Source organism: Sinocyclocheilus grahami, unplaced genomic scaffold (genome assembly GCF_001515645.1).
Source record: "Sinocyclocheilus grahami isolate Dianchi unplaced genomic scaffold, SAMN03320097.WGS_v1.1 scaffold6.1, whole genome shotgun sequence".
NCBI classification, from domain to species: Eukaryota; Metazoa; Chordata; class Actinopteri; order Cypriniformes; family Cyprinidae; genus Sinocyclocheilus; species Sinocyclocheilus grahami.
The window spans coordinates 2,235,125-2,253,857 of record NW_015505185.1 but is presented as its reverse complement, the minus strand read 5'-3'; the positions used below and the strand labels follow the sequence as shown (position 1 = coordinate 2,253,857).

Sequence of the window (18,733 nt, the reverse complement as noted above, 5' to 3'; positions counted from 1 at the left end):
ACTGTAACTTGAGTCGTTAAATTTAATCTCTCATCATTAAACGTGATTCTTATCAATCCCAAGGATTATGTAATCCTGAAATCTTAAAGCACGTCACTCTGCAATTATCAGACAGATGGAAAAGAGATGATCAGAAGCTGCAGTGCTGTCGTCAGAATCCCTTTGAAAAAAAAAACACGATAACATGTTACCAATGTTCTTTTTAACGTCTACTTAGGAACTATGATAGCAACGGCCATCATCAACGTAATGACAAAACCAACATACTCCCTTTAAAAAATTTGTTTTGTCACTCAGTCACAGCTGTGAATATGTTCTGAAAGGTCATTGCTGGTATGTGTTTTTGTTCATGTACTGAAAGACCAGTGTGTTTTGTCTGGTGCAGGTGTAACATAGCAGTGATCTTCATGACGGAGCTGGTGGTGGATCACAGTGTGAAGGAGGACTGGGCCCTACACCTCCCTCTACTGCTCCATGCCTGTTTCCTGGGTCAGTAGAGCCTCTGTGTTCTGTTCTCATCCCAATTTGGGGCATTTATCAGGGATTACACGTCTAGATTAAGAATGCAGTGCTTGAGTCAGGTGTTCTCAGATGAAAAGTGCTGCTTTTACTGTAGTACATGTTATTTTTATCGAAAATGGATTTGCTTTTGTCTTTTTTTTTTTTAATCTAATCTCATCTGAACTGTTGCATCCCTCAATGTGTCTTATGACTGCAACTATGTGGCTTGCTACGAGAACAATGTTGTCAGTGAAAACAGTAGCTGCTATCTCCTGAACATGTAGGATGGACCCACCTTATCTTTTTTTAGAAATATGTGAAATATTTGTATCCCTGCGAATTGAAAACATTAATCAATTCAAATCAAAACAACATTTAGGTGTTGAAAGACAATAAAAACAAAGGCTAGAACCAGATATTCCTACTTATCCCTTCCATAAACCCCCGAAATGGACATAAACAATAATGAATGAGTAAAAAAAGTACAAATGTAAACCTTTAACTTTAAGATTTGGGCTCTTTTTTTTTTTAGGTATGGACCACTACCGCCCAGAGGTGTTTGAACACTGTAAGAGACTCCTTTTGCACCTTCTCATCACGCTATCTTGCAACAACAATTTCAGCCTCATTGCCTCTGTTCTGCTAAACACCAGAGATGCCAACAGCAACAAGAGCCTGACTTTTAAACCCATCTACCAGCCTGAGTTCTACACAGGTACTACACTTAACATCCAAATATGTCCAAAAACTATGCTGGAGCTGCATTCATTTTGCAACCACGTTTTTGTATAATTGTTAGACCTGGAAACGAAGGGCAAATTCAATGATGAATGCTTTGATACTTTGTGAAACGCTACATTTTATTAAATGTTGTGAAATTCTGCCTTCTATAAAAGAAATCTCATGAATCCTGTTTATCACACCCTCCTTGCATGAACATTTACTCATTGGCTTTGGTATTTGACACATAGCTTTGGAGAGTGCAGTCATGTTGAAATCCTGTGGAGGGGTGGAGGGTGAGAATTCTTATCTGTGCAACTTCTGGAAGTGCAGCCAAAAACAATGATATGTACACAGAGCATCTAAAGGTCTGATTAGAGCATTCCTATGGACTATTTTTTATCTTTTTGCTCCAAGGGGACGGTGGTCTCAATGTTTTTTATGCTGTTAAAACATGTCTAGGCAAAGTCAAAATGATGCTGATAAGAAGTCATTCGCCAGCCCCTGTCATAACAGCATAGTGACTGAAGTATTGTTCTTTTTTTGGCTCACTTAGGAATGTTATCACTCAATTTGTCTTGCCCAAATATTTCAGTTGAGTACGTTAAAATGTGGGCTAATCTTTAGAGCTTGTTCCTTCCCAAACATTTTACTCACCCTACGTGTGGTGTTCAGGTGGTGTGGACTTCCTCCGGAATGGCCAGGCATCTCCGGTTCCTGATTCTGGCCTCAGTTCCTCTTCTACCTCGTCCAGCCTGAGCCTCGGAGGCAGCAGCTCCAATCTTCCTCACCTGGCCCAGGAAGAGGTGGAGCAGATGGAGAGCAGCACTGAAGATGACGAGAAGAGCAGCAAACTCATTGAGTTTCTCACTAACAGGTACAAGAAGAACCTACAGTAACACAAGTTTGGTATCATGTTGGTTTTTGTTTGTTTATTTTTTAAGAAATGTATACTTTTATTCTGCAAGGATGCATAAATTGATCAGAAGTGACAGTAAAGACATTTACAATGTTACAAAAGAAATTTAAATTTTTTTTATTAATCAAACATGAAAAGAAATTGTCAATGATTTCCTAAAAAATATTAAGCAGCATAACTGTTTACAACATTGATAATGATAAAAAATTATCTGTAGTGCCAAATCAGCATATTAGAATAATTTCTGAAGGCTCATGTGACACTAATTGCTACTAAAAATTTAGCTTTGCCATCACATGACTAAATTACATTTTAAAATATATAAAAATAGAAAACAGTTTTTTTGAAAATAACTTAGTTCTGTTTTGTGTTTGTTTCTGTGACTTCAGACAGGCTCACGTGACACTAATTGCTGCTAAAAATTTAGCTTTGCCATCACAGGAATAAATGACATTTTAAAATATATAAAAATAGATATATTTGTTTTATTTGAATAATATTTCACAAATATTTTACTGTATTTTAAATCTGATAAATGCAGCCTTGGTGAGCTTAAGAGACTTCTTTCAAAACACTAAAAATCTGAATCATGATTGGTACAGTACATAAATGCTGTGATGTTTTTATTATATAAAATGTATGTTATATTGAACTTAACAAATGAAGTGTTTAAATATTAATTTTAATAGGGGCCAGATAACCTCTGCACTGTTACTTGTTCTTTACTGCGTATGTAACTACAATGAAAGGTCATTTCATGTTAATATTCCAGAGCTGTTCAGGAACTGATTCAGGAAATAACACATCTGACACGTCTTACATCCGACATCACTCAAGATGTTACAGACTTGTATGTTGCATTTCATCAGTCTTCATCAGAGCGGTCCTCTTCTCACTGGGGTGTTGCTTAACAGGGCATCCGCCTGATGTTGGTGCTGGTGTTGGTTCTTTCAGACTATGTTCACACTGTAGACAATTCCAGATTGTTTTTCAAATCCCATTTTAAGACTGGCAACACTTATTTGCTCGTGATCAGGTGGATCATTTGCAGTATAGTTATTTTCTGCCATAATCTTTGGTTGCCAAATGAAGGCATTTGCACACTACCGAGTGACTTTCTACTTCAATAACTGGAAGTATTTAATCTATTACTGGAAGTATTGAAATGATTATTATGCTGTTAACAGCTATGGTCAACAGAGAAAAGCAGTCAGATGTGAATTGGATATGAAAAAACTGGATTTGAGCTGCGTGAACTAGTTTTTACAGTATGTACAGACCTAACTTTTTTCACTTAAATATTGATTCATACTACAGTAGTCAGCATTTGAAGTAAATCAAAACCTTTCATCAAAGTTGTCCTAAAACCAAAACCTTGTCTTAGGACAACTTTGATGAACTTTTTTGATCCACTTCAAATGTTGACTACTGTATTCCTCGCCTCATCTTTAAAAGGTTTCATGCATGTTGATCATGCATGTTTAAAATATTTAATGTACAGCAATTGCTGCCTGATTAGTTAGTTTATTGTAAGTTTTGACTGAGGAAAGATCTATCAAAACTTAAGAAACACAGCAACACGTTTGGTGGTTTGCAGGGAAATAGCATCTTTTGGCCTAGTCTGCCATCTAGTGGCAGTTTTAGTCACAAGCAAGTAATATTCAAACATATCACATTGCTGTCATTTACAGTTTATACTGCATATGTAAGAGATCTTATAAATGGTCATGTGGTTTGTTTAGGCCTTTTGGACCATTGTGGAGCCATGAAGACATCACTCCTAAGAATCAGCACTCAAAGAGCACAGAACAGCTCACCAACTTTCTGAGACATGTAGTGTCTGTGTTCAAAGAGTCCAAATCAGGTAAGTCACATTTGTCCTAAGTCATTCCAGTGTTCATCTAGATTAATATGGTGCAGCTTGTGACATTTATCTAATTTTAATTTATATCCCTGTATTTGCATGCCACATTCTCTATGTTTGTAGACATTCGGCTTGAGCAGCAGTTGAGTGAAGTGGCGTTGCAGATGGCTCTGTGCAGCTCCTCCAGACATTACGCTGGACGTTCCTTCCAGGTGTTCAGAGCTCTGCGGCAGCCCCTGTCAGCGCTGGCCGTGTCCGACTTGCTTTCACGCTTGGTGGAAGTGGTCGGGGAGCACGGGGAGGAGGTTCAGGTGAGCTTCTGGTTTTGTAATGACTGTTCTGACTGATTCAGTGAGCAAATAAACACAGAATGCATCTTCTCTGCAGGGGTATGTGATGGAGCTTCTCCTCACTCTTGAGTCATTGGTGGACAATCTAGCTGAGTGCCTGAAGAACAATGACTTATTTGTTATACTACGGTAAGTTCCCGCAATGCAACATTACTTCTGTCAGGACCACTACCGTCAATATGATTGACACTTAGCATACACTTAGCATAAAACTCCCTGCCCATCCATGAGGCCTGTTATGAATGAGCAGGGAGAGCAGCAATAATAACCCCCCTAGGTAAACCAAACAGAACTATCATTAACGTACTTAATGATATTTAAGTGTAATACATTATTCAAGATAAAAGGAGTCTGATTCAACGAGGAATATAAGCAAGCCAAGCCCTGACTGTGGCGAAAGGAGGAGTTGGGGATGGAGGAGGGTAATTTGCTCCTGAGCAAGCGAAAAAGCTGCTGAATAATACTGAATAGACCTTATATAGGAATGCCTATAGGTAGATGTGATCAGCTGAGAGTCAGCTGATGCAAGCTTGACTCACGTGGACCTGCCGGAACTAATGCTATATGCTTGATTTATGTAAAGCCTGACATATGAAATAATCATGAATTGTCAGAAAAATCTTTTTTTTTTTAATCGACAGAAGGCATGTAGTAGTTTGTGTACAGTAGGTTTCTCAATAAGTTTTGATAATAATTGTTGATTATTTAGAAGCCTTAGAAATTTGCATATGAAATATGATAGAGTAGGCTTTAAAAGGTTTGAGTCTTCTAACTTCAACATCAAAAGTCCAAGAGGCTTCGATGTTTGTTAGTGATCAGTCTGTGTTCCTGCAGGGCATCTTCGCCAGATCTTCCATCCAGCGGCAAGTTAACACTAAACCGTAAAAGCACCAGTCAGCTGGACCTGATCCCAGGATCAGGCACTGCTTCTGAGCGAACACGCCACCAGCGTAGCTACTCCGTACCCAAGCGCTTCGGCGAGCCTGAGCGTTCCTCCGAGGTTCCCCGGAGCGCCACCTTGGATCGCATCCACCATCATCAGAGCAGTATCTCCAAGCTCAGATCCCTGTCCTCATCATCTTCCAGAGACAACGTTGTCTCCACCGACCCAACCAACGCCAACCATCCTCGCAACCTGCTGGCCACCATCTTTTGGGCAGTGGTGTCACTCATGGAGTCAGACTTTGAGTTTGAGTACCAGATGTCCCTCAGGTTGTTAGGGAAGCTGCTAGGCCACATTTCATTGGATAAGCAGGAATACAGAGAAAAGCTGGAGAAGATCCAGATCCAGCTAAAATGGAAGGAGTTCTCTGGGCTTCAGCAGCTGCTTCTGAAGGGCTTCACCTCTGCAAACACCACAGAACTCACCTTGGAGATTTTCAGCCAGCTTACGCCCGTCTCACGCCTACCTGTGGTGGACACCTCACAAGCCATTGGTAGACCTTTTCATTTCTATTACCAGCTAAATGTACCTTTCTAACATAATTCTCCATTAATCCACCAAAATTCATTATCATTTCTCATTTTAAGTGGGATTATGAAAACAAATCTGCTATTACCTTTCAGGTTTCCCATTGAACGTGCTCTGCCTCATCCCCCATCTTGTGTTACACTTTGACTCACCTACTCAATTCTGCAAGGACGTGGCTGAGAGAATTTCCCAGGTCTGTTTCTGTTACCTCAACCACACTATAAATGCACTTTTATAGCTAGTCAAAGAATCTACATCACATTTGTTTGCTGAAAATCACTCATTTTGATTTACAGGTTTGCCTTGAGGAAAAAAACTCCAAGCTGTCCAACCTTGCCCATGTGATGACACTGTACAAAACACACTCCTATACTCGTGACTGCTTCTCTTGGGTCAATGTGGTGTGCCGCTACCTACATGAAGCGTTCAGTGACAGCACACTCAGCATGGTTACTTACATGGCGGAGGTAGGAAGACCACAAATAAAAGTTAATCTTATGACATTTGAAATTTTAATGAAAAAAGTATGATAAACAAGACAAGAATGTGAACATACACATACTTTGTGTTCAGGAAAACTTTCTAATACTTTCTGTGTTTTGTAAACAGTTGTTGGAGAAAGGATTACCCAGCATGCAACAAACTCTTCTGCAAATCATCTATAGTCTACTGAGTCACATGGACCTGAGTGGTATTCAAGCCAAACTCTTCAACATGGAGGTTCTAACAACCATAGAGAAGTTTGTTCAGGTGTGATTCCTTTAATTTATCACGTACAGAATTTATTTATGGAATTTGTTCCACAACTTTAATTAAAATGTAGTCATTTACATATGCTTTTGGCCAAAATGACCTACAATGCAATGTTATTTTATATACTATTATATAAAAATAATAGTATTTTGAGATACTATTGTAGTATTTATTCATATTTTGAATGAGCTTTAATTAGCATTTTCAGTTATCATTTAAATTCAGTTTGTAATTTTGTAATTTTTGTGCTTTTATAATTTTATAAAAAAAAAAAATATTCTTTTATTTTTTTACATTTATGTTTAGCTTTATCTTTTACAGTTTTTGTAATTTTAATACATTAAATTCAACTTATTTTATTTCAGTTTGTTGCCAAAGCAACATTTCTTATTTTTTAAGCTTAAATTTTTCAGTTAATATTTCTATTTTATTTTATTTCTATTTTTTTTATATTTTAATTGAATGTATTTTATATACGAAAACCGTTTTTACCAACACTGCTACAGTGCAAAAAAAAAAGTTGTAAATGTGAATTTGCAGTGTGTATTGAATGTAATGAAATAAAAAGACTGTACTGCAAGATAATAGTAACTGAAATATAGCTAAATGAATCAGGATCAAATTAAGAATCAAGAACTTGTGAATCTGAATATAACTGCATAGAAATCGAATCGTTAAAGGAAACAACATAAAGACATAACTAATCAGTAATCATTTTACACTCTGTACCTTTTCACACAATATTTATTGTGGGCGCTTCTAAAATTATCCTCAATGATCACATCTAACTGGCTCATATCATTCAGCCTTAATTTGCTCATGACATAATAGTGTTTTATAGCATTTCTACTGTAAACTTCAAGCTGTCTTACATCTTTAGTAATGCCACTGGTTTTCCATCTCTCAACCCTTCTTTCGGAGGGAGAACAAAAAGAGAATTAAAAAACACGACCTTGTGCCAGGGCTATAAATCCAAAGGCACACCCAGCAGCAGTCTATAAACAGTCAGTCCTATTGGCTGCTGTCCACATTACTGAGGCCTTCAGTGTGGCCTCACAGCAAAGACGCTCCTCTGAACTACTGCTTCTCTCGCTGGGCTCGTGTGTTTATCTCAGCAGAAGAAAAGACAGCTACTGCTGTTGAAGATGGATTGACTGTATGTAATGCTTTGGGAGGTGAGCAAGTTTCTGAATGTGTCCTTTGACAATAACTTAGTTTTGTTTTGTGTTTGTTTCTGTGACTTCAGACTGCACACTGGAAGGAAGCCTTGAACATATTAAAGCTGGTGGTCTCCCGCTCAGCTAGTCTGATTTCGCCTTCATCCCCGCAGAGTAACGCATCCACTGTGGATGTCAGGCGTGTTTGGGACACACCCTCCAAAGCCCTGCCTGGAAAGACCCTTGACTTTCACTTTGACATTTCAGAGGTATGACATGTCTGTATCTGTTTTCCTTTCTTTATTGTCATTAAACAGTACAAGCCAAAAGTTTGGACACTGAATTTATGTTTCTCATGATCTATAATACCCTGAGGCTTATACATAAATGCTTGAAATCAGTAGTGTAGCAAGCACAGACTATCCAGCATCCTTCAGTACTGTTTAATAACCATCCCAGGATGCATCTCATAAAGTTGGTTAAGATGATGAGTGTGCAGCTGGAATGAAGAGAAATGGTGGTAACTTTGAAGGAGCTAAAATGGTTTTAAACATTTTTTTGGTCACTATATAATTCCCATACTTCCATTTGCATTATTTTATAAGTTGATTTAAAATATTATATTATATTATATTATATTAGTATTATTCAATTTATATAGTACTTTTAAATGCATAACACAGGAAAAAAATAAGACTGAAAAAATACTAAATATTATTTTTATTATTAGATATTATTTTATAATTTGCCTTTCAAGGAGTCTTAAATATTTTGTGGTCCCATTTTTGGTACCTTCCGTTTGCGTTATTTTATAAGTTGATTTAAAATATATATTATATTATATTATATATAAGTACTATATAAGTATTATAGTATTATTCAATTTATATAGTACTTTTAAATGCACAACACAGAAAAAAGTTTTATTATTAGATATTATTTTTATCATTTAAAAATTATTGTTATTATTGTAAAAAAGAGAAAGTTGTTCTTTTAAGTGATGGTGTACATTAAGTTAGTGAAGCTGAGATGGTGCATAGTGTTTAAAAGTGAGCCATGCCAGCAAACCACCAAATGCTGGCATCCTCGATAGGATTGTCCACATTTTCCAAGGTGGAGTCATGCATTTTTTTTTGTAGTTTTGTCCTCTGTGTTATTTATTTATTTTTTATTTAGTTTTTCATTATTATTGTACAGTAACATTTGTAACAAACTCTGAAGGTTAGGTTTTCTGTTTAAAACTTATTGGAAATATGAACAACCTGGCCTTATTAAAGTGTGGGAACCAAACAGGGAGCTATTTGTGTAGTGCATGAATTCCAGGAAATGATGTCAGTCCGGCTGTGGCGCTTTACATCCAGAGCGGCGAGAGCTGGACAGCCCTTCTAGAGTCTCAAAGCAGACTCCTCTGCCCTCTGTCAAATACCTCTGGGATGTATTTAGCATCTAGCAAGTGGGCGAGACAGTAGGAAAAAAACTCAAAACTGACAGGGAACTCAAAACATGCTCCATTCCATCCCAGCAGAAAGGATTTCACAGGAATTAAGGGCAGGTGAGCTCAATAAGGGAAATCCTGACATAACCCCCGAGCTTTGTTTGGCTCACTTTATTGAAGTTCTGTTTTTCAAAGCTCCGCTACGAGTAGGACCATTGAGAATAGACGGAATGAAGGAAATGGAAAGAAAAGAGCAGACGTGAAATCCCTGGGCTTAATGGTGTGTGACTTTGTGTGTGTTTTAGACACCGGTGATTGGCCGGCGATATGACGAGCTTCACGGTTCTCCGAGGGAAGATGGGAAGAATGGAGGAGGGGTTACTGTGACACGCAGTACCTCCTCTACATCCTCGGGCTCCTACCAAAACAACCACGTGCTGGTGCCTGTCAGCTGGAAACGACCACAATCTTCACAGGTAAGCACTCACAAATACACTGTTTGAAGACATTATTGTTCTGACATTTGCAAAAAAAATTATGATATGCATTTCTATATCTCCTATATTTTAATGTTTTTATTTATAATTTTATTTTATGTAATTTTATCAATTACATTAATTTCTTTTTTGTCAATTTATTTTATATTTAATTTATTTTTTATCATTTTGTTTTATTTACACTTAATTTATTTATTTTTTGGTGTCATTTCTCTCCCGATTTAGAAAAGAACTCGTGAGAAGTTGGTGAATGTATTAACTTTGTGTGGCCAAGAAGTTGGACTCACCAAAAACCCATCTGTAAGTGACGCGCATATGTTAGCCATCCAGTATTAAATATTTGAACATACAGTATGTCAGGAATCATTATTAAGCACTTCCTACAGGTGATTTTCTCATCCTGTGGGGAACTGGACCTGATTGAGCACCAGCCCAGTCTGGTGTCATCTGAGGACGGCACACGGGACACAGAAAACATGGATGACACCACTTCAGAACAGCAGTTCCGTGTATTCAGAGACTTTGACTTCCTGGATGTGGAACTGGAAGATGGAGAGGTGGGCAGATATTTAAAAAATGAAACCCAAATGATCGGTTCCCTCTTGTGAAATCTTTTGACTTCCAAATTACTTGGGCAAACTTTGTTTTGACTGCAGTAAAGTGGACCTTTGGGGAAAGCAGTGCTGAGCATTAAACTTTTGCAAAGTATCAGTCAGAAATAAACTGTTGCACTGTTTGCGCAATACTACTGTAACTTTCTTTAACTCTTTGTAATACATTCTCCTCTCCTTGTTTATGTCTGTTCCATCAAGGAGATGCAGGTAAGCACAGGAATCCACCAGTGTTGTGCTGTGTGCAGTAGGACAAGATGAAATTGTGTTTTTCACATGCTGTGCAGTGTGATGCATGTCCATAACTCTGCCTGGAAACATAATTTTGTTTTAAGCAAGTTCAGAATACAATGGCACATCAAAACAGATTAATTCAATTCAGATTGGACAGATGAAATTCTAACATAAATTATTGTTTATGTATTTGTTTTTTATTTATTATAAAATTGCACCATTGTTTAAAATTTTGGGGTCTACAAGATTTTTTTAACTGTTTGAAAGAGACAGCAAAGGCATTTTAAAAAGTTGTAAAAGATTTTAATCTCAAATAAATGCTGTCGTTTTGAAAAAAGTGAATCTCGTTTTCCACAAGAATATTAAGCAGCCTGACTGTTTTCAACAATGGCTATAATAAGAAATATTTATTGATCACCAAATCAGCATATTTGAATGATTTCTGAAGGATCGTGTGGCTGGAAAATTCAGCTTTGCAACAGAAAAAAAATTACAATTTAAAATATATTAATTCAGAAAACTAATATTTAACAATATTACAATTTTTACTGTATTTTTTGGTCAAAGCAATGCAGCTTTGGTGAGCGTAAGAGACTTCTTTCTAAAATCGTACTGACCCCGAACTTTTGAACTTCGTACAGTAGTGCGTTTTAGAAAATGTATTGTTGGGTAGCATCTATAAATGTTTAGTCACTCCTTATGTGTTTTTTATTATATTTCAGTATGTTTGTATTTTAATAGCTTGGCCGTCTCTAGTTTGCACTCCTATGAAATCATTAGAGTCATTTCATTGAGGTCATTCTCCAAATTTGCTGAAGCTGCCATGCCACAGAGAGATTTAAAAAGGCAGATTCAGCCTTTTAAATAAATTCTCCCTTGTGGATAAATTTGAGGAGTTATCATATTTTCATTCCAACCTTCACTGTAACAGTATCAAAGACTTTTTGCTTCTTTACCATTTTGTTTTGGTCAAGTATGATTATAAAAGAAAATTAAAGTAGTGCAGCAAAAGCGACTTTTTGAGTTCAGTGTTTAAGCAAGCTTTTCTACACTGCTGAACTGGATCTGTGAAGGAATGTGGATGTTGACTCTTGACTCTGATGTCAAGGCATGTGGCTGCAGTGATAACTTGAGCCTTCAGGGACTTTATTACTTGCTCTACAAGAATGAGAATGTTTAGAAATGTGTTCCTGCATTGCGGTTTCCTTTAATCCTTTATATATGGAGAGATGTCCTTGTATAACAAACTCACAGACTGAGCACCTTCACATATACAGCATGCTGTAGCCTATGACTGTGTGCGTTTTGAAATCTGGTTGTGTGCCATATACCAATTCAGAGGACTCTTTATTTCTCTCACTCTTTCTCTGACAGGGTGAGACAGTTGACAGCTTCAACTGGGGTGCGCGGAGGCGTTCCATTGACAGTCTGGACCAGGCTGAAGCCCAACCAATGGAGGAGGACCGCCAGCTCTCAGGAAGCTCTCCAAGCCTGTGTCCAATCGTCCATGATGATTCTGACGAGTCTTCTGAGGAAGAGTCCCTCACAGCCAGCCAGATCCTCTCAGCCTCACAACTAGTAATGTTGCACTTTTGTTCATTTTTTGTACACTATTTGACTTAATGGAATGTATGAAACAGGATATTCTTTGGGAAATATTGTATTTTATCTATTAGGATTTGATTGGATTGTGAAAAGAAAAGTTGTTTTAGAGGCGGAAAACTTTTGATAAAAGATTTATTTTACAGTATTTTATAATAACCTGTTTTATAGAAATCTATAAAAACGGTATGTCTAATTAAACTCTTTTAAATTGCTAATTTCAGAATGTCAGCCTGTCTCCTACTGAGGAACTAAACCCCATGGACTCCCCTCCCATCTCCATTGACAACACTCAAGCTGACCCAATTCCTCTTTCCACCCCAACGCCCAGCTTTGAGATCTCAGCACCCGAGGGCTCGAACCATCGGGTGAATAAGAGCTTCAAAATGGCTGATCTTTGGGGGCAGACACATTCCTACTCATACCGCACTTCTGTTCTGGAGTTTTTCCATTAACACGGTTGAAAACGAAATCTCTTTCTGTGCTTGCTTTATCTGTTTGGCTCCGCTTTTAGCATGGGTAGATTTTAGGGAGTAGTTGGCTAATACTATTTTCCTATTACATGCGTATTTAGGATGGGGGCATTAGATTAATGTGCAAAGCGGCATGGCAAGTAATTCTTGCTCTTCAAAAGCTCCCCGTTTCTATCTGCTAACCATTTCTCTGCTAACACCTTTTCATCTTTGAGGCCTACCACAGTCTCAGAAAGAGGCTCTGGATGAGCCACTAGGGCAATGTGTATGGCTTCTCTGTGGGTGGCAAGGATGTAACATCACTCACATACTAAATGCTAGGGTTGAAAATAAAGAGAGTGTACCCATTGCCTGTGGCCATAGACATGAGACCAGACCAAGCAGATATTGGTCCTCCAATTTTTAAAGGTCTCTTAATATATCTGAATTTGACATTTTTTGAAAATGATTTTAAAAAATTGTTTAAAAAGCACTCAAAAGAGAAACGATTCTCAGCATGAAGAGTTTTAGTTTTGAAAGGTTAGTGAATAATTATTTATAAATATATGCATTGTTTTGTGTGTTTTTTTTTTTATACATATATTTTAAATTAATACATGTATTATTATTATTTATTTATTTTTAAATAATACAGAGTTGGTTGACCATTTTATTTTTTATTTTATTTATTTTATTTTATTTTCCTCAGACACCCTAATTAAAATAAATTTAATAATTAAATCAGTTTTTTAATTACATTTTTAAACAGAAAGCATTTGGCAGTTAGTAAATTATGGAGCTGACATTTGGGGGAATCACTTCTGTATTTTAGCCACAGAAGTTATCAAAAAGACAATCGTTTAATTAACGATTAGTCAGTCTATCACTAATACCATCGTTATCATCTCAGAATGGGAAATTCAGCCAGATAATTTGATCTTTTCTTAATAGTATTTTTTCACAATAGATGTTTTCGTTGCCATAAATACTTACCAAGCTTTTCTTACTTCTTGTGAATCCTGTCCAAAACTAGGCTGAGGATTCAGCTGAAGAAGAAGAAGAAGAAGCCATTGTTAATGAGAACGATATCTCACTCTGCATTTGTGAGTCGCCTCCTGCCTTTAGTTGTTCTGACATCCTAACAGCAGACACACCCCAGAAGGAAAACAACTTCTTTACTGACAACGAAACAAGCTGTGTACCCAGGTACTGTGAGCTTCAAACTCTCAACATACATTAGTCTGTCTGGAAAAGTCAGACTTATCTCAAGTTTCTCATAGCTGATGTTTGAACTTTTTTTCCTCACCACATAATTCTATCCCTCACTTCCTCCAGTGGGTTTGGAGACCAGCAGAGCTCTGTGGCACAGGCAGAAGAGGAAAAGGAAGAGCTGTTGCTAGAGTCCCGTTCCTCCCCTCCGCCTTCTCCCTTTTTCTCCGCCATCCTGGCCGCCTTCCAGCCGACTGTGTGCGATGATGCCGAGGAGGCTTGGCGCAATCATCTCAACCAGTTGGTGGCTGACTCGGATGGTTCCTGTGCGGTTTACACATTCCAAGTCTTCTCCTCACTCTTTCAGGTAACTCATAGAGATACAGTAGGTTGTCACTGGTCCTTATTATGTTGATTTAGATCAAGCAGCTTCACCAAAGATCATAAAGTGAAATTAATCAACTGACACTTTTCTAAAATCCTAAGTGTTGCAGGCTGTATTGTTGATGTCAAATTATGTCGATTTTATTCATTAACTTGGATTTTCTTTGGTTCATCACACAAAGCTGACAACTCAGTAGTTCCAATGTTTTAGAAGACATGTCTTTGATTATATTCTATTGATACTGACAACATGCTGGTCTGGGACAAATTAAACAGGATATGTTGTTTCTGACCTCCAGAGTATACAGACCAAGTTCTGCACCTTGACCTGTGAGGCTGCTGGTTATCTTGGCGATGGCTTCCGTGGAATCGGAGCAAAGTTTGTAAGGTCGTCCCAGATGCTGACATCCTGCTCCGAATGTCCCACGTTGTTTGTCGATGCAGACACTGTGAGTTTCTAGTTTGAATATGAATTATGTCAATGCTACATCCAGAATACAAATTAGTAAATCACCAGCCTTAGTGTTCTATTCAGTTTCTCGTTCAATGTGTATGTGTGCAATGTACGTATTATGAAATTTTTCTCTTAAATATGTGTTTCAGATTGTGTCTTATGGACTCTTGGAGAAGATGAAATTTAGTGTGTTAGAGCTGCAGGAGTATCTAGAGACCTACAACAACAAAAAGGAGGCAGTCAAATCAGTATGTACAATAAAGCATAATTAATTTCTTAAAAAAAAAAAAAATCTTACTGACCCCAAAGCTTGTTCTGTTCACCTTACTGTTATGCCTATGACTCTTTCAGTGGCTACGCAACTGCAAGGCCAGTTTCCCCAAATGCACTGGAGATGGAGTGATCACCTATCAGCCCGCTGAAACAGAGGAGAAGGTATGAAACCTCAGCTGGATAGTCAGCCATTCCAGAGAAACCTAAGGAATAAAGGATATGTATAAAGAATGTCATTATTATTGAAATACATGATCAAGATCTCAACATTTTGCAAACTGGAGCTTTAACTAACAGTTCTGCTGTCTAACACTTGATGCAAACCTAAAACTACAGTGTGGCAGTTTACCACAAATAGTGCATGCGTTTCTGTCATTCTTTATTCCCTTGTTAAAAAATAGTACTTCTGTGTCAGTGTTTTAGTATGGCTGCATTGTCTACTGATTGATGCCACTGTAATGTCTGTTGTGTCCTGAAATATGAGTGAGATTAGGTGACCAAAATGTGTTTTAGATTCCATTTCAATATACTTCTTATATTTTCTGCATTTCGATTGTTCTGTGATAGCTCTGTGAGTGACATCTCTTTTCTATCTGTCTGCTCTTTACCTTTAAAGGGATAGTTCACCCGAAAATGTACTTACCCTCATTTGACTTTCTTTTTTTTTCCAGACGAATACAGTAGGAGTTATATTAAAAATGTCCTGGGTCTTCCAAGCTTTATAATGGCAGTGAATAGTGGTCAAGATTTTGAAGCAAAAAAAGTGCATAAATCCATCATAGAAAGTGCTCCACATGGCTCCGGAGGGTTAATAAAGGCCTTCTGAGGCATTTGTGTAAGAAACTAACTAACTGTCGTAATCCCGTTCACGAGAGAGTGGCGTTCCAGCGAATGATGTAGGTAGGACGTAGGCGTAGCATAAGTTCCAGTGAGAAGTGATGAATGCGGAAGCATAGTGGAGAGAGCAAAACCAAACATCGGTCACAAATTAGAAGTACAAAACGAGGATTTGTAAAGAAAAACATTGGAGGATTTTGATATAAGCCAAGCGGAGACTGGTTTTCCTTTGCTGTAAGCAAAACTTGGTGACTAGCATATTCTCACTGGAGCTTACGCTACGCCTATGTCCTACATTATCCGCTGGAACGCCACTCTCTCGTGAACGTGCATAGGACAGTTATCGGAAGCCAGAGATTATGGTTGGTAAAGTTTTCAATATGGGTATTATTCTTACTCAATCGCATTCCACTCAGAAGGCTTTATTCACCAACTTTTGCTGCAAAATCTCAAGCTCTATTCACTGCCATTATAAAGCTTGGAAGAGCCAGGACTTTTTTTAATATAACTCCAACTATTGTATTCGTCTGAAAGAAGAAAGTCATATACCTAGGATGGCTTGAGGGTGAGTAAATCATGGTTTAATTGTTATTTTTTTGGTGAACTATCCCTTTAAGCCTGTGCTGTGTTGATTCACAACAGCGCCCCCTAGTCTTATGTTTGATACAAGGGTTTTTCTATGCTGGGCTTTGAAGAAGTTTAAAGAAACCCTGAAAAAGTTTCTTTCTCTAAAATTTAACTTAAAAATCCATACTTTCTACCATTCAAGATCCCTTCAAGTCATAACCAGTTAAAGCAATAAAAAAGGCATATGGTACAAATTGTGTTTTTTTTGTTTGTTTTTTTACCCAGCACAGTCCCTGTGCAAAAATAAAAATAAGAGGGCATAGTTGTGATCCTTTTTCTTTCTATGCTTGTCTATTCACTTTTTATGCTCATGCATGATGGAGCCATTGCTCGTGCTTTATATTGCATGTGCCACTGGGCTGCATGATTTCACACTATACTCAAAACTTCTCTTCCTTCTCACTTCTCACCTTTTGTCTTGCAATGCCTGCTTTATAGCAAATGGAATCTCTTGCAGTAAGTTTTATAAAATCTTTTTAACCTCATGTTTTCTTTTTCGCTTGTTCCAAATGCCCGTATTATCAGAACATTGCCAAATTGTTTCACAGGCTTCATATTTTTTAAACTGAAAACACTGTTTTGCTAACACGCTTGTATCCTTGTTAAAGATTTGTTTGATTTCCTATGCTGTAGCTGTTGTGTAATAAATTCTTTCTTATATGCTAAGAAAATGTAAAGAAGTAATTTTATGTATGTTTGTTCGCAGCAACTGGAGCTTTGTCAAAGACTCTACAAACTCCACTTCCAACTGCTGCTGCTTTTTCAGTCTTACTGTAAACTGATTGGCCAAGTTCACGCTATAAACTCTGTACCAGAGGTATGTTGACATCAGTGTCTCATCATCTGAGTTTGATTAAGACATTTGTTACTGGAATAGAAAAAGTCAAGCTTGCAAATCGTACTTATGTAGTACAGAGCCCCGTGTGTGTTTAAATGTTCTCCCTTTTAGCTGCAGAACATGTCCAGTGAGTTGAGTGAGTTGAGGAGTAACCTGCGGGCAGCAGCAGCCTCAGTGGCCGATGAGACAGCAGCCGAGCAGAGAGATCCTACCGCTGAATCCCCCTACAGCTCCTCTGAGGCTGCTGTGCAGGCCATTCTAGAAAGCCTGAAAACCAACCAGTTCTCCAGAGCCATCCTTTACATACAGGAATGCAGGTAAACTTCCCACTAGGAGAAAAGACTACAGCTTACTGTTTTATATTCAATTCAATTCAAGTTCATTTGTATAGCGCTTTTCACGATACAAATCGCTGCAAAGCAACTTTACGGCAAATTAAGTTTCTACAATATTTAGTAGTAGTTTATCTGTGGTGACTGTCAGTTAATGTACATATGGCAGAAATGTACAGAAAAATCAATTAAAGATAATATTGGATAATAATAAAAATATTGGAACCTAAAGTGATAGTACATTACACCCGAAAATTAAACTGTCATCATTTACTCAAAAACTGTATTCATATCTTTCTGTGGGACACAAAAGAAGATATTTTGAAGAATGATAGCTACAGTACCAAACCGTTTTGGTACCCATTGACTTCCATTCTATGAACAAAAAATACAATGGGAAACGAAACTGTTTGGTTACTAATATCCTTCCAAAATATCATCTTTTGTGTTCCACAGAAGAAAGAAATCCATAGACGTTTGGAATGACATGAGGGAGAGTTTTTTCGGGTGGACTTTTCCTTAACATTTTTAATTTATTGATAACCTATTCAGGAACAGAAAATGAATGCATTTGGAGTAATATGGAGTGCTTTGTATTTTCACTTTGTTTCAGGAAAATGTGGCCAAGTGACATCTTCGGCGGCAGCTCTGAGAATGAGATTCAGACTCTACTCAACATCTATTTCCGGCACCAAACTCTGGGTCAGACGGGAACCTTTGCCCTGGTTGGTTCCAAACAAGACCTGTCTGAGATATGCAACCGACTCACTGAGCTCAACTGCGAGATCCGAGACATGATTCGACGGGCGCAGGGCTACCGAGCCATCACTGCCTTCCTTCCTGACTCCAGTGTGACCGGCATCAGCCTTTGAGTCCAACTTTAAAGGGTTAGTTCACCCAAAAATGAAAATTAGGCTGCGTTTTACTCACCCCCGATGCATCCTAGGTGTAAATGACTTTCTTCTGTCAGACGAATCCAGTCGGAGTTATATTAAAAATTGTCTTTGATCTTTTAAGCTGTTTAATGCCACACAGCGGGTGTTGCATTGCTTCAGTCCAAAAGAAGTTAAATAAAAATCGTCCATCCATAAAAAAAAGTGTCTCACACAGCTCTGGGGGGTGAACAAAAGCCTTCTGTAGCGAATCGATGCGTTTTTGTAAGAAAAATATCCATATTCAAAACTTAGTAATCTAGCTTGCGCTCACTGTTGTA

General features: G+C 37.8%; 1 protein-coding gene across 4 annotated transcripts in view; it reads left to right on the top strand.

Annotated features, from left to right (window-relative positions):
• Positions 1–18,458, top strand: part of LOC107587284 (protein furry homolog) — a 59,892-nt gene extending 41,434 nt beyond the window's left edge. For 2 of the 4 annotated variants that reach the window (XM_016275009.1, XM_016275004.1), the window contains exons 38-63: positions 386–489; positions 1,034–1,216; positions 1,897–2,098; positions 3,883–4,004; positions 4,128–4,315; positions 4,392–4,483; positions 5,189–5,790; positions 5,921–6,018; positions 6,122–6,292; positions 6,435–6,575; positions 7,825–8,004; positions 9,476–9,646; positions 9,893–9,967; positions 10,054–10,224; positions 10,480–10,488; positions 11,887–12,090; positions 12,339–12,482; positions 13,600–13,772; positions 13,902–14,142; positions 14,459–14,608; positions 14,763–14,861; positions 14,965–15,048; positions 16,789–16,806; positions 17,057–17,167; positions 17,300–17,505; positions 18,134–18,458. In XM_016275009.1, coding sequence (XP_016130495.1) covers positions 386–489; positions 1,034–1,216; positions 1,897–2,098; positions 3,883–4,004; positions 4,128–4,315; positions 4,392–4,483; positions 5,189–5,790; positions 5,921–6,018; positions 6,122–6,292; positions 6,435–6,575; positions 7,825–8,004; positions 9,476–9,646; positions 9,893–9,967; positions 10,054–10,224; positions 10,480–10,488; positions 11,887–12,090; positions 12,339–12,482; positions 13,600–13,772; positions 13,902–14,142; positions 14,459–14,608; positions 14,763–14,861; positions 14,965–15,048; positions 16,789–16,806; positions 17,057–17,167; positions 17,300–17,505; positions 18,134–18,392 — 4,198 coding nt within the window. In that variant the 3' untranslated portion in view covers positions 18,393–18,458. The remainder of the gene's footprint in view (positions 1–385; positions 490–1,033; positions 1,217–1,896; positions 2,099–3,882; positions 4,005–4,127; positions 4,316–4,391; positions 4,484–5,188; positions 5,791–5,920; positions 6,019–6,121; positions 6,293–6,434; positions 6,576–7,824; positions 8,005–9,475; positions 9,647–9,892; positions 9,968–10,053; positions 10,225–10,479; positions 10,489–11,886; positions 12,091–12,338; positions 12,483–13,599; positions 13,773–13,901; positions 14,143–14,458; positions 14,609–14,762; positions 14,862–14,964; positions 15,049–16,788; positions 16,807–17,056; positions 17,168–17,299; positions 17,506–18,133) is intronic. The other 2 variants (XM_016275015.1, XM_016275020.1) reach the window with 2 other exon arrangements.
• The last annotated feature ends 275 nt before the right edge of the window (positions 18,459–18,733 follow it).